A 15,846-nucleotide genomic window follows, 5' to 3' on the forward strand; every position below is an offset into this window, starting at 1 on the left:
TGCTGGCTGTTGTCTCTTTAAATGTGGGGGGACACATTTTTTCACTTGCCCTCTAGGCTCACCCAGTGCTGAGTCAGCTGATTTGTAAAGCTTCAGGCTCCAGGTCCTGCTGGTTATACAAACTCATAGAATTCAGTCCCTCTGGTTTTTAAGCCCAAAGGTAATGGGGATTTGTTTCCCTTGTGTTAGCTCCCTGGTGTTTTCCCCTCTCTGTGCTGGCAAAACAGACTCTCCAAAGTTATTCATAGAGAGGAGACCACATCAAAAATGGTAGGAAGGGCAGAGATTCAGTCAAGAACAAAACTCCCAGTGAAACTAAACACAAACTGGAAAGACCCCACAAACACAGAGAAAGAAGAGGAACAGACCCCACACCAGACACCTCAGACATGGGGGACATGCATAGAGAAGGTAAGTCCCCGTTCAATTTGGCTTTTGAAACCAGTGGGGCTTAACTTCAGGAGTTTTTACCATCTGTGGTGCTTAACATCAGTTTAAAAATCAACAGGCTCAACTCTGGGAAAGTCAGAGGGCAATAGGAAACTGACACCAGACTTTAAGGAAATAACATAAACAAACAACCCTGTTGAGATACAGCATAGAAGCAGCAGTCTGAAAAGCCCCTGGGGTATACAGGAAGATTTGCTTACTAATCTCAGAATGTGCACTTCAGAGGGGCAGGCATCTTTAGGAGACTTCTACAAGAACAAAGGAGCTGGTGAGTGCCACTTTTTCCCCCACGGAGCCTAGTTGCCACAAAGCGTGTTAACACTACATGTTATACCCCCATGTTCTTCAGTGTATCTGCCCTATCCAACACGTCTCATTTATGGAGGAGTCCTTCCAAAACATCTCCAGACAGGTCTTATCCTTTGTTTAGCCCCAGTAGGTACTAGGGACCAGTAAACTACCTTACTAACTCCATGCACCCCACCTTCATGTATTCCACTGGTCTTGCCTCAGTCAATCCACCCCACCCAGCAGGAGTCCCTCCAAAGCAGTTTCTGATTAATCTTTTTCTGCAAGCAGACTCAAGAGTGCACCACTCCACTCCAGAGTTACTTTTACTCTGTGGAGAAAGGAAGATAACCACACATACCAGTTCACATAAAGCCCCAGTAGTGGTTTGGGGATAGATAGTTGATATCTCTGTTTATGCAACTAACAAAAACCTCACTGGGGGCAGCATAAGGAGAAATTCCTGTAGTTTGGGTTCACTGCAACCCTAAGACAGACTGGCAGCAGACATTAGGCCTGACTGCAGGCCACGCACAACAACTAAAGCCTCAGGGGACAATACAGGGAAAGTATGCTGCAGTTTGGTGTGACAGTAGTCCTGGCAAATAAAGTGTGAGAAGGTATCTTCTTTGACTGAAATACAAATCCAGGCAGCCCCAGAATGGTCCCTTAACAGTGCAGGGATCATAAAAAAAACAAAGAGGGCCATTTCAGCCAATTGGATTGAAGACAAATGATTTTTAATCACAATAAGTAGGACACATGCAACACACATGAGACACCACTGATGCACCTGGTTCTGGTGAGCAGGGGACATTGTGTTATATAGTACTACAGGACCTCTTCTTCATAAGAACACTGTTTTCAAGGTCAGGAGACCTAGCTGAGTTTCCTAATGCATAGAATCATACAAATAAATTTAGACAAAATAAGGAGAAGGAGAAATATGTACCAAATGAAAGCCAGGACACAATCAGAACAAAGGAGCTAAATGAAATGGACATAAGCAATATGCCTGGTAGAGAATTCACAGTAATGATCATAAATATACTTGTTGAACTTGAGAAAAGAGTAGAGAATCTCACTGACACTGACACCTTCAACACATAAGAAAATATAAAAAAGGACCCATTAGAGAGAAAGAATTCAATAACTTGAAAATTCACTGGAGGGAAGAAATAGTAGACTAAAAGTAACTGAAAACATATCAGCAAGTCAGAAGCTGGAGTAATAAAAAGCAACCAAGCTGAACAGCAAAACAAACAAACAAAGAATAAGTTAAGGAGATTTGGTGACATCATCAAGTGTAATAACATTCAATTCCCAAACATGGGGAAGGAAACAGACAGCCAGAGCCAGGAGACACAGAGACCCCTCACAAAATCAACCCAAGGTAATTCACACCAAGATACTTTATAATTAAAATGTCAAAAAGTAATCATAAAAAGTGAATCTTAAAAGTAACAGGAGAAAACAGTGCATACAATGGGATCTCCATAAGGACATCAGCTGATTTTTCAGCAGAAACTTTGCAGGAAAGAAGGGAACTAAGATGACAGAGTAGTAGGGGGATCCTGAGGTTGCCTCATGCTTCAAATATAGCTAGATCAACATCAAATGATTTTGAACGCCTAGGAAATCAAACTGAGGATTAAAAGAACAATCTGCACAATTATAGGGAGAGAACTTGGCAGGTACAAGGTGCAGATATGTGAATTGGGAGAGAGAAAAGCCACAGTGCTGTGAAGGGGAGGGAGCCTTTTTCACAGAGAGAGGAGAGAGAGAGAAGGAGAGAGGGACAGCAGAGCATCAGTGTTGTGCAAGAAAATCTCCCCGAAAACCATTAACGGGGAATTGAGAGGAACTGGCGATCATAAGTTTTTAGAAACAGTGGAGCTCAGATTCTGAGGTTTTAGAAGTCTATGCCATTTGCTGGACTCAAGTTGGGTAGGCAATGGTGCTTCTGGAGAGAAGTAGTTTGGAGGCACATGAGTGGAGAGTGGACAGCATGGTGTAGGAATGCCCTGGGTCTCACTGGGAGAGAACGTTCCCCTTCCTTTGACTGGTCACTCATCACTAAGGGACAGAAGCATGCAAAGGCCAGATACCCTGTTTGCAGCCTTTTACTGTGCTTCACCATAAACTCCAAGCACCTACCTGTAATGTAACTGCTTTTCTGGGACAAAATGGCAGTAGACACTGCACTGCTAAGCTTTCCTCCATAGGAGGGGAGTGGGTCCTCACCTTGCCAAGTCCGTGCACCAGAGATATAACACAGGAAAATGGTGATGCCGGGTCTGCTGATAGTATGGGAACAGGCAGGTTGAGGGCAGGGATCTTACAGAAGCCTGGGACACAGAAGGGGAGATTGTTTGCCTTTTTGTGAAGGTTTCCTGAAGAACAGTGGGCCAGAGTTACCCTCCCTAGGGACAAGAGAGCAGGGTGACCCCATCTCCCCCTAACTCACTAGGATAGTTGGACTTCAGTAAGCAACACACTGCCTCCAGTGGAGGTTGGAGCCCTTGACACCAAACCCTGCATCTCTGGACCCTGCAGGGGCATCTTTAATAAGGCAGGTCTGACTGTGCACATCTGGCCTCTCCCTCAGAGGGCCAACACAGGCCCCCACATGCATCAAATCTATTGATCATACTGTGCTCCAAAGCATCAGCTTCAGATCTAGTGGAAATAAGACTATACTCCCCCCCCCACATTTAATTTAACAAATAAATCAAAGCACATCTGGTTAAAATTTCAAAACTCCCCACTGCAAGCAAGGAGGACCTCTGCAGAGGGCTGATCTGTGGGAAAAAGTAGTCAAAACACAACATCAGAGTGCACACAGCATAAACCAGAAACACTTACTGAAGCACCAGGACCTGGACAGTATATGACCCCTTCTTAATATAGCATTACTCTCAGGAGTGGGAAACATAACAAGGTTACATAGCACGCAAAAGACAAAAACCTAGACAAAAACGACAAGATGGAGGAATTTTCCCCAAAAGAAAGATCAAGAAGAAACCACAGTCAGAAATTTGCTCAAAACAGATATAAGTGATATATTTGAATAAGAATTTAAACAACAGTCGTAAGACTACTGGCTGAGCTTAAAAAGGCATAGAAGACACCAGAGAAACCCTTGCTTCAGGGATCAAAGACCTGAAAACTAGTCACACTGAAATTAAAACAAATGCTATAATGGAGATGCAAAACTGGATATAATCACAATAGAGATGGAAGAGGCAGAGGAATGAATAGGTGATATAGAAGATAAAATTATGGAAAATAATAAAGCTGAAAAGAAGGAATGAAAACTATTAGATTATGAATATAGGCTTAAGGATATCAGTGATTCCATAAAGGTAAATAATATCCATATCATAGGAGTCCCAGAAGAGCAGGAGAAGGGGAAGAAGGTTTATTTGAACATATTACAGCTGAAAACTTCCCTAATTTAGGGAAAGATACAGCATTCAAATCCAAAAGGTACAGAAAACTCCCCTTAAAGTCAACAAAAACAGTATAACAATATATCACAGTGAAACTTGCAAAATACAAAGACAGAATTCTGAAAGCAAATAGAGACAAAACACATTGGTTCACTGCAGACCTTGGCAGGCCAGAAGGGAGTGGCATGATATATTCAACATGCTAAATGGGAAAAATATGCAGCCAAGAATACTTTATCTAGCAAGGCTGTCATTCATCATAGAAGGAGAGATAAAGAATTTCCGAGACAAGAACAAACTAGAGGAGTTCATGAACAGTAAACCAGCTCTGCGAGAAATATTGAAAGGGACCCTTTGAGTGGGAAAGAGACCAAAAACAACACAGAAAGTAATAGAGACAATCTACTGTAACAGCAACTTTACAGGTAATACAATGGCACTACATTCATATCTATAAATAATTACTCTTAACGTAAATGGACTAAATGCTCCAATCAAAATACATGGGGGGGGGGGGCGCCTGGGTGGCTCAGTCAGTTGAGTGTCCAACTTTGGCTCAGGTCATGATCTTGTAGTTTGTGGGCTCGAGCCCTACACTGGGCTCTGTGCTGACAGCTCAGAGCCTGAAGCATGCTTTGGATTCTGTGTCTCCTTCTCTCTCTGCCACTCCCTCACTCATGCTCTCTCTGTCTATCAAAAATAAATAAATGTAAATTAAAAAAAAATACATAAGGCATCAGAATGGATTAAAAAAAAAACAAGACTCATTGATATGCTGCTTAAAAGAGACTCATTTTAGACCGAAAGGCACCTCCAGATTGAAAGTGAGGGGGAAGGGGCGCCTGGGTGGCTCAGTCGGTTGGGCAACTGACTTTGGCTCAGGTCATGATCTTGCAGTTTGTGAATTCGAGCCCTGTGTCAGGCTCTGTCCTGACAGCTCAAAGCCTGGAGCCTACTTCAGATTCTGTGTCTCCCCCCTCTCTCTAACCCTCCCTTTCTCACACTCTCTCAATAATAAATAAACACAAAGAAAAAATTTACAAAAAAAAAAAGAAAGTGAGGGGGATAGAGAACAATTTATCATATTCAAGAAAGCTGGAGTAGCCATACTTATATTAGAAAAAGTAGATTTTAAAACAAAGACTGTAATAAGAAATGAAGAATGACACAATATCATAATAAATGGGTCTATCCAACAAGAAGATTTAATAATTATAAATATTCATGTCCCCAACTTGAAAGCACTAAATATATAAATCAATTAATAACAAACTTAAAAAAAACCCTCATTGATAAGAATACAATAATAGTGGGGGAACTTTAACACCCCACGTACAGCAATGGGAAGATCAACAAGGAAACAGTGGCTTTGAATAACATAGTGGACCAGGTGGACTTAACATATATTTTCAGAGCATTTCCTTCTAAACCATCAGAATACACATTCTTTTTGAATGCACATGGAGCATATTCCAGAATACAGCACATGCTGAGTCACAAATCAGGCCTCAACCAGCACATAAAGATTGAAATCATACGATGCATATTTTCAGATCACAACACTATGAAATTTGAAACCAACCACAAGAAAAAATTTGGAAAACCATCAAATACATGGAGGCTAAAAAATATCCTAGTAAGGAATAAATGGATAAACCAGGAAATTAAAGAAATTTTAAAAAAAATACATGGAAGCCAAAGAAAATGAAAACATAACAGTCCAAAACCTTTGGGATGCATCAAAGGCGGTTCTAAGAGGGAAGTATATAGCAATACAGGCTTTTATCAAAACACAAGAAAAGTCTCAAATACACAAGCAAACCTTGAACTTAAAAGAACTGGAAAATAATTGAAGATAAAGCTAAAACCAGAAGAAGGGAAATAACAAGGATTAAAGCAGAAACAAATGATATAGAAATGAAAACAACCCCAGTAGAACAGATCAATTAATCTAGGAGCTGTTTATTTGAAAGAATTAACAAGATTGATAACTCCCTAGCAAGATTTATCAAAAAACAAAAGAGAAAAGACCCAAATAAAATCATGAATGAAAGGGGAGAGATCATAATCAATACTGCAGAAATACAATTATAAGAGAATATTATGGGCAATTATATGCCAACAAATCAGGCAATCTGGAAGAAATAGACAAATTCCTAGAAACATAAACTACCAAAACTGAAAGAGGAAAAAATAGAAAAGTTTAACAGACCCATAACCAACAAAGAAATTGAATTAGTAATCAAAAATCCTACAACAAACAAGAGTCCAGGGCCGGATGGCTTCCCATCCAGAATTCTAGTAAACATTTAAAGAACAGTTAATATTTGTTATTCTGAAACTGTTCAAAAACAAAAAAGAAATAAAAAAAAAAAGAAAATGGAAGGACATTTTCAAATTCATTGTATGAGGCCAGCATTCCTTTATTCCAAAACCAGACAGACCCCACTAAAAAGGAGAATTATAGGCCAATATCCCTGCTGAATATGGGTGCAAAAATTCTCAAGTAGATATTGGCAAATTGAATCCAACAGTACATTAAAAGAATTATTCATCATAATCACATGGGAGTTACTTCTGGGTGGGTCAATATCTACAAATTAAAGGGATACACCACATTAATAAAAGAAAGAATAATAAACATAAGATCCTCTCAATAGATGCAGATAAACCATTTGACGAAATACAACATCATTTATAAAAACCATTATAAAAGTTGGGGAAGAAGGAGCATACCTCCATATCATAAAGGCCACACATGAAAGGCCCACAGCTAATATCATCCTTAATGGGGAAACACTGAGAGATTTCCCCCTAAGGTCAGGAACATAACAGAGATGTCCACTGTCACCACTGGTGTTCAACATAGTATGGAAAGTCCTAGCCTCAGCAATTAGAAAACAAAAAAAGAAATAATAGGCATTCATATTGGCAAGGAAGAAGTCAAGCTTTTACTTTTCACAGATGATGTACTATATGTAGAAAACTTTTTTTTTTGCACTGAAAACCATAAGATACCTAGGAATAAACCTAACCAAAAGGTAAAAGATATGTACTCTGAAAACTAAAAAACAGGAAAGAAATTGAAGAAAACACAAATAAATGGAAAAATAATCCATGATCATGGACAGGAAGAACAAATACTGTTAAAATATATATTACCCAAACTGATCTATACATTCAATGCAATCCCTATGAAAATAACACCATCATTCTTCACAGAGCTTGAACAAACAATCCTAAAATCTGTGTGGAACCAGAAAAGACCCTGAATAGCCAGAGCAATCCTGAAAAAGAAAATCAAAACTGGAAGCATCACAATCCTGGACTTCAAGATATATTACAAAGCTGTATTAATCAAGACAGTATGATACTGGCACAAAAACAGACACTCAGATCGATGGAACAGAATACAGAACCCAGAAATGGACTCACAAATATATGGCCAACATCTTTGACAAAGCAGGAAAGAATATCTAATGGAAAAAAGCCAGTCTCTTCAGCAAATGATGCTGGAAAAACTGGACAGTGACATGCAGAAGAATGAAACTGAACCACTTTCTTGCACCATACATAAAAACAAATTGAAAATAAATGAAAGACCTAAATGTGAGACAGGAAACCATCAAAATCCTACAAGAAAACAGGCAGTAACCTCTTTGACCTCAACCACAGCAATTTCTTTTTTTAAATGTTTATTTATTTATTTATTAAAAATATAATTTATTGTCAAATTGGCTTGTATACAACACCCAGTGCTCATCCCAACAAGTGCCTTCCTCAATGCCTATCACCCATTTGTTGTCTCCCCCACCTCTCATACACCCTCAGTTGGCCACAGCAATTTCTTACTTGACATGCTTCCAGAGGCAAGGGAAATAAAAACAAAAATGAAATATTGGCAACTCATCAACACAAAAAGCTTCTGTGTTTTACATTTCAAATAACTTTTAGTATAAATCTTTTTGTATTTTCTTCAGCTTTTTTGTTTCTTTCCCCACCAGCTTTATTTAGGTAAACTTAACAAATAAAATGGCATATATTTAAAGCGTACAATGTGATGATTTCATATATATGAACATAAGGTGAAATGATTATCATAATCAAGTTAATTAATACATCCATCACCTCATATATTTAACGTGTGTGTGTGTGTGTGTGTGTGTGTGTGTAGCGAGAACATTTAGGACACACTTTTTTAAGCAAATTTCAAGTGTTATTATTGTATAGTATTATTATACAGTATTATTAACTATAGTCACCGCATTCTGTATTCATTCACCTTATAACTGAAAGCTTGTATTCTTTCACCAGCGCTATGCATTTCCCCTACTTTCCAAACCCCTGCCAACCACCAATTTACTCTCAATTTTTAAGACCCAGATTCTTCAAAGGGGGAATCACTGGGGCAAAGTATACCTGTGTGTAATTTTCCTAGAGATGGCCTAATTTGTCACATCATAGGTTATATCATTTTGTATACCCATCAAAACTGTATGACAGCAACTATTTTTCTACAGTTTTACCCACAGAATGTCAAACTTTGAAATTTCCCCCAATCTAATATGGGATAAATGATGTTTTAGTGTAGACGCCATTTCTAATTTGCATTTCTCTTATTAGATTAGATATGTTTAAGGACATTAGGCTTTATAAAAAATTATTTCCACTTAGACTTATCACAACTGTCTCATCTCATATTCCCTAACCTCTCACGTTCAGGCACAAAATATATTGTTAGCAATCTAGGAGTGCCTAGACCTGCAATATGCAAACTCTTTTACCATATTCCCACCTTATACACTTGTTCCTCTCACAAGTATCCCAGATAAAGGTTTTCCTTAGCTAATATTTCTCTTTTATTTCCCATGACACATGTTCATTTCACTATCTTTTATGTTTATAAATAAAATGTTGACCTTAGAAAGGATAAGGAGGATATCAGTCAACATTAATTGATGATCTATTAATGATCAAAATTTATGTATTCATAACAGAATATCAGGAGCATAAAAAATGAACTATGTATCCATTTATTTTACATATGATTTTTGAGAGGTGCCTGGGTGAGTCACTTGGTTAAGCATCCAACTTTGGCTCAGGTTATGATCTCACAGTTTGTGAATTTGAGCCCCAGGTCAGGCTCTGTGCTGATGGCTCAGGGCCTGGAACCTGCTTAAGATTCTGTGTCTCCCTCTCTCTCTGCCCCTCTCCTGCTCATGCTCTCTCTCTCTCTTTCAAAAAATAAACAAACATTAAAAAATAAAAATTATTTTTGAGGACCTACTGTATGCACAGCCATTTTTTATTAATATGACAGTAGAAAGACCAGGGTCTGGTATGAAGTAACCATCACACAAAGAGTTATTCTCTCCACTAAGCAGAAAATTGCAGATTCTTGTCCTTCATTTTTCCAAGGAGGATCATATGAAAGAAGGATTCTTAGAGAGCTGATTGCTTTCACTGTCAAATAAGTCACTAGGTTTGTGGTTTGTTCAAGAGTGAATTATGGAAATGTCTGTGATACTCCGATGACAGCGGTCAGGATTGCTTCAAGGAAGGCTTAAGTCAACTTTCCAGGCACCAGTGCCATGCCAACACCAAGAATAATTCAGGAGCTGGTTGCCTCACTTTTCCCATTTTCATTCCTGACATGCTGATGCATATTGGCTTGCTCAGAGCCCTCAGAGTCCTTAAAAATCTCTTCTTTTTTAAGAAGAAGTTTCGCATCACTCACCACTATGTCAAGGAAATAATTTTGCAAATAGAATATCTTCCTAAAGTAAACACCAGTGGCAATGAGTCCTCCACTAGTAGAGCAGAATTTTTCCAAATATCTGAAAAGTTTGTCCGCTAAGGACTCATCATCCTTTTCAGTTGAGAGCAAGTGGGGTGACACAAGGTTTGCCTTGAGTTTCTCCACTGACACGTGCAAGTCCTTGGCCACGGTTTCTGAGGATTCATCATCCAGTCCAAAGTAAGACCTGTAGAGAGTTAAAGTCTCCTTTAAAGTCTCCACATCATTTTCACTGATGAAGCCCACCAAAGGGATGGTGGCAGATGCTCCAGCCTTCAGGGCCTCCAGCCAGACCTTCTGTTTCAGGGAGTCCCTCTTCCGGTCAATGGCGGCCTCGGTAACATTTGGCAGGTATTGCATGGAGATGTGGCTTGTGGGCTGGGAGCTCCTTCAGAAGGGTGGTCTCTAGGCTTTGGAAATCATAACTAGACAACTCAAAGCTGGAGACTAAGAAGATCGGAGCGTCCCTTATATTGGCCTTCTGCAAATTTGTCACACAGTCTTTGCGGAGATTTTGCAGGAGTTCGTCCTTATTGAATGTGGAGGGTTTACTCACTTTTAGATTATATACATCACTGTCCACTTTAGTTCGGACAAAGTAGAACTTCTTCTTCATTTTTCTTATTGCTGTAGCCAAATGCGCATCACTATCTTTGAAGCGTGTAGCAGAGATGATAATAAAGAAGTCATACCAAATTTCATTTCCCGCAGATACTTATGTGCCTGAAATTTAGTGGTCCCCATGCCAGGCAGGTCCCATAATGTCACATTGGGAAATTTCTTGTGTGTGTATGGGGTTCTCACCATGGTTGTCTCCACTGGCCGGGTGAGGGCAGCCCCATCTTCCTCCTGCCCCACCCCCCGCAGGGCATTGATGAAGCTGGACTTTCCTGTCCCAGACTCCCGGTAACAGCAATGTTCAATGGAGCATTGTCAATGTCTCTCAAAGCATTATTGATTGCAGAAACTACACTCTAAACGTTCCCTTCCTCCAGGTGTGATTGAATCTTTGTGATAGTTTCCTGAGAGACTATTGTGCTTTCCAGCTTGAAATCCTTAAAAAACTTGTCAAGGCTGAGGGCCAAACTACCACCATGTATATCAGAGGTTGTGGAAGAGGACTGACCCATGGCTGAGCAGTAGAGGGCACTAGGGGGAGGAGAGAAGAGGGAAAGAAAAAGAGTTAGCACAACAAGGGGTGGTTTGCTGTTATGGGCATGGAGAACCTCAGTCCTGGCCACAACATTGCATCCAGGAGCCTTTCTCTGTCCAGGCACTGTGTGGACTTCTACCTGGATGTAAATTTGCCCTTACTCAGGCTCTTGAGTTATCTTGGAAAGCTCTTCTGTAATATACTCTTCATTATTCCAGACTAATTTCAAAGCCTGATTATTCTATCCAAACTTACATTCCCAGATTAGTCTTTATTTTTCTTGCTTTAGTTTTCTTTATTTTTAATGTTATGAAAATAATACACCTTCATGGTAGCAAATCTAATAAGACAGCACCAGCTTTTGCCCCCATACCCATTCCTATCTGTGGTGTAAGACCCTCCAGAAAAAACACTTCTGATAACCTCCAACATCATCATGTAATAGACATTGGTTCTCATATAAGGAAGTTGAATAAGGATGAGTGACTCCTTTCCTTCTCAGAAAAGATAATGTATATCATCATAAGGAGATAGAAACCTTCAAATTTGCAAATGTGTTTTCTTTTACCTAGAAAGTATGCTGACTCATGAAGTGAGGTGTTGAAAAGACTCTTGGTTTTGTCTAGAGCAGAAACAGCATGTGGCATGGATTCCAGTGTTGTAAAAAACCATGTTCGACTATCCACCTGGGACTTGCTATAAGCCACCCTAATTGTCCTGTGAGACTCCACCTATCACCTGCTTCATGCCTGTGTATAAAATGGGACAGAAATCAAGTGGGGGGAGTAATCCAGCTGGGGAACTGAGTGCTGTATAAAGTGTCATTGATGCAAAAGGTGGTGTGAGCAAAGACTGAGGCAGGAGCTGAATAGGATGTAAGAAGTCAGCTATGATAAGGAGGTCCCTGATGTCCTTCTGACGTCCTTCTCTGATGTCAATTAAACTGAACCAGTTCTGGAGTCCTGGACCTATCTGATCACTGGAGACTTATACTTTGAAATGGGGCACCAGAAAAAATCATGTACCCAGGACTAAAGGTAATGTGAGAGATTTGTATACCTCCCTTTGTGGAGACTGAGAGCAGAGACTGAGAACAGGAAGCAAGTAAGTTCATCATCACTGATATCTGGGAAGCATGCAGGCTGGAGAGATATCCTTTGTCTAAAAGTGAGAGATCAGGCCCATTCTTTAGGGCTTTCTGGTAGCCACAGGCTGCAGCCCAGAAGAGGATGGCAAAAAAATATTTTGGGATGAAATTATGCAAAGCAAGTACACATTGTTTGGACTGGTATACATATGAATAGGGAGTGCAAACATCCTTCTTAGAAGAAAGAACTATGGGAATCTAGCTCATCAAGGATGAAAGGCAGCTATTAAGCAACTAAGAAACATGGTGTCAGCACTTCTGGCTGCCCAGCAGGAATATTCATCACATATATTGTGAAATCCTGACTATCTGGAATGAATAGGGGCAACCTCTTGCTGTGTGGTGGGAAAACCATCCCACCACCCATTTGGACAGCAGGCAGCACACAAACCAGAATGAGCAAGCCTGAATGAGGAAGAGGCATATACAACCTGGACCTTAAGGAGGAGCAAACAAAGTGAGACTTCAACCTCATCAGGTGTAATCTAATGCCTGTGCATTCCCAGAGGATGTGGAAAGAATTCACAGGAGAGTGAGGAAATCTATGACTGAGACAAGTCCTGTGGAATGGAATAAATAAAGAGAAAGGGAACCAAAAGACAGGGTCAGGAGAACAAGCAGATACTAACTGCAAAATTTTGTGTCCTCAGCAAACTTCAACCACTAAAGCCATGTGCTACTGTTAAGGTTCCATACCTCACCTTATGTTGTATGTGAAGTTCTCTTAAATAACATTTTCTGCTGCAACAGCAATGCAGGGGTAGCAGGGGCAAGACTGCCTTTTATGATATCTTTAGAAGCACCTCTAACAGTGTGCCCTCTGTAGCTGGAGTAGAAATGGGAGGGAATGTGAGAAATCCATGCCAATAAACCTTAGATGTGCATTTATACATACATTTCTCATCTCATCCTCTTAACAACCCTACAAGGACATTATAATCATTTCCACCTTCAAATTAAGAATCAAATAAATGATGAGGTGGAGAGAGAGACATTGAAGGTCCCACCATTAGCAAAGCTCAGAACTGGAGTTCAAATGAGGGGCCTCATCCAAGAGCAGAGCTCTGTCTCAGGAAGCAAAGGCAGAGCCCACAATTGGGTGGGGAGAGTTGAAACTAGGACTCAAAATGAAGTCAGTGTCAGACACACAGGATTTATATTTTTATGAAGAAATGTGTTATAAAGAAAGCCACAGGGCCATAGTAGAGCCATTTAAGATAAAGCCCCATGTCAGTATGCCTGAGAGCGGTTTCAATCCCCAGGGATGTAATCCATCACCAGTCACCATGGGAACTTCCTGGTCAGCACTAAAAACTGTACTGACAGTTCCTTTCTCTCCCCTCAGGAGGGCAACCTTGCCTAAAACAATGGATTCTTTGCTAATAATTTTTTCTGCTTTCTCTCTTCACTTAAAATATCTTTCCATGTTTTCAGCTCAATGGAACTCCTTTTTATTTGCTATATGGAATACTACCCAATTCAAAAATTATTTAATAAAGCCAATTAGGTCTTTAGAATTCACTTGGTTGAATTTTTTTTAAACAGATTTGGTTGGCAGTGTCTGGATCCAAAGCAAACTGTGACTGTATTTGGGGACAACAAGAAACACAGGTGTAGCATCTCATGAATACTTTTGAGTCATTGTCTTTCTCAACATTTCCAAGGCCCATTGCTAAGTTCATCTTGGTTTAAGGTCTGCACTTTTTTGCATTAGAGCTCCAGATTCAATTGCTTTTCCAGCCCAAGGTTAATGAATCACTCTGTCACTGACAGAAGGCTCTGACAGAGCACCAGTCCTTAGTCCGTGGTTCAATGCATAAGTCCACATAGGAATCCCTTCCCCACTTCCAGTCCAGTCTCCATTTTCTGCTGTTTGCTGGCTTAGTCTGTTCCTCATTTCCTGTCTGCAGTCTCCAACAATGGAATCTGCTGGTTTAGCCCGTGATGGAAATTGATGGTGAGGTGTAGAGAGCATTCTCTTGAATAGTCCACAGTAACTTCTAAACCTAGCCCTTGGTTCTGAACTCAGATTTCAAGTTGGGAACTGTTGGTGGCAGCCACACTTCTCCATGTGTGTGGAATCACTCTGTAGTCCCCATTCTTGGAGGTCTGATGGTTCAGTTCTTACCCCAACAAGTCCCCAGTTCTTTGGCTATGGTTGATGTCCATGGTTCCACTACCTCAGTACTGGTGGTTTTTGTTAATATGTACATGAAGTAAAAGCTAGGCTTAAGGAAAAATAGTAAATAATCAAATGAATAAAGAAACAAACAAAAATTAAATGGGAGCTTTAAAATCCAAAGAGTTAAGTTTTCAACTCTCTGGCATATTGTTTATTTCATATCCAAGAACTATAGTTCTGCATCTTTCCTTCTTGGTGGGAATGCAAACTGGTGCAGCCACTCTGGAAAGCAGTTTGAAGTTTCCTCAAAAATTTAAAAATAGAACTACCCTATGATCTAGCAATTGCACTACTAGGTATTTACCAAAAGGATACAAAAATACTGATCTGAAGGACACATACAGTCTGATATTTATAGCAGCGTTATCAACAATCACCTTATTATGGAAAGGGCCCAAATGTCCATCAACTGATGAATGGATAAAGAAGATGTGATATATATATATATATATATATATATATATATATATACACACACACAATGGCATATTATATATGTATTGTGTATTATACTGTGTTATATATATTGACAATATATACAATGACATATTACTTAGCTATAAAAATAATGAAATCTTGCCATTTGCATCCAATGGATGGAGGTAAAGTATTACACTAAGCAAAATAAGTCAGTGAATGAAAGATTAATACCATATGATTTCATTCATATGTGAAAATTAAGAAACAAAACAAATGATAATAGGGGAGAAAAGAAAAACACAAACCAAGAAACAGACTCTTAACTATAGATAGCAAACTGATGGTTACCAGAGGGTAGGTAAGGGGATGGGTGAAATAGGTAATGGGGATTAAGAAATGCACTTGTGAGAGAGGGAAGATGGTGGCGTAGGAGGATGCTGGGCTCACCGCGTGTCCTGCTGATCACTTAGATTCCACCTACACCTGCCTAAATAACCCAGAAAACCGCCAGAGGATTAGCAGAACAGAGTCTCCGGAGCCAAGCACAGACGAGAGGCCCACGGAAAAGGGTAGGAAGGGCGGCGAGGCAGTGCACGCTCCACGGACTGGCAGGAGGGAGCCGGGGCGGAGGGGCGGCTCGCTGGCCAAGCAGAGCCCCCGAGTCTGGCTGGCAAAAGCGGAGAGGCCTGATGGACTGTGTTCCGACAGCAAGCGCAACTTAGCGTCTGGGAGGTCATAAGTTAACAGCTCTGCTCAGAAAGCGGGAAGGCTGGAGGACAAAGGGAGGGAGAGCTGCTGAGCCCCCGGACGACAGACTTCAGTTTGGTGGGGAACAAAGGCGCTCGCCAGCACCATCTCCCTCGCCCATCCCCCAGCCAAAATCCCAAAGGTGCGGCCCCGCCCACCAACTCCAGTTCCTGCCAGGGAACTTGCTCGCTCTGCGCAAACACCCAACTC

The 15,846-nt window shown here is 40.4% G+C and overlaps 1 protein-coding gene across 1 annotated transcript in view; it reads right to left on the bottom strand.

Moving 5' to 3' along the window:
- Nucleotides 1-9,524: 9,524 nt before the first annotated feature.
- The window catches only part of LOC122216044 (T-cell-specific guanine nucleotide triphosphate-binding protein 2-like), a 99,412-nt gene continuing 93,090 nt past the window's right edge, over nt 9,525-15,846 (bottom strand). The window contains 4 exon segments of the mRNA XM_042932254.1: nt 9,525-10,357; nt 10,359-10,680; nt 10,683-10,889; nt 10,892-11,136. Coding sequence (XP_042788188.1) covers nt 9,802-10,357; nt 10,359-10,680; nt 10,683-10,889; nt 10,892-11,136 — 1,330 coding nt within the window. The 3' untranslated portion in view covers nt 9,525-9,801.

This window comes from Panthera leo, chromosome A1, assembly GCF_018350215.1.
Source record: "Panthera leo isolate Ple1 chromosome A1, P.leo_Ple1_pat1.1, whole genome shotgun sequence".
Taxonomy (NCBI): domain Eukaryota; kingdom Metazoa; phylum Chordata; class Mammalia; order Carnivora; family Felidae; genus Panthera; species Panthera leo.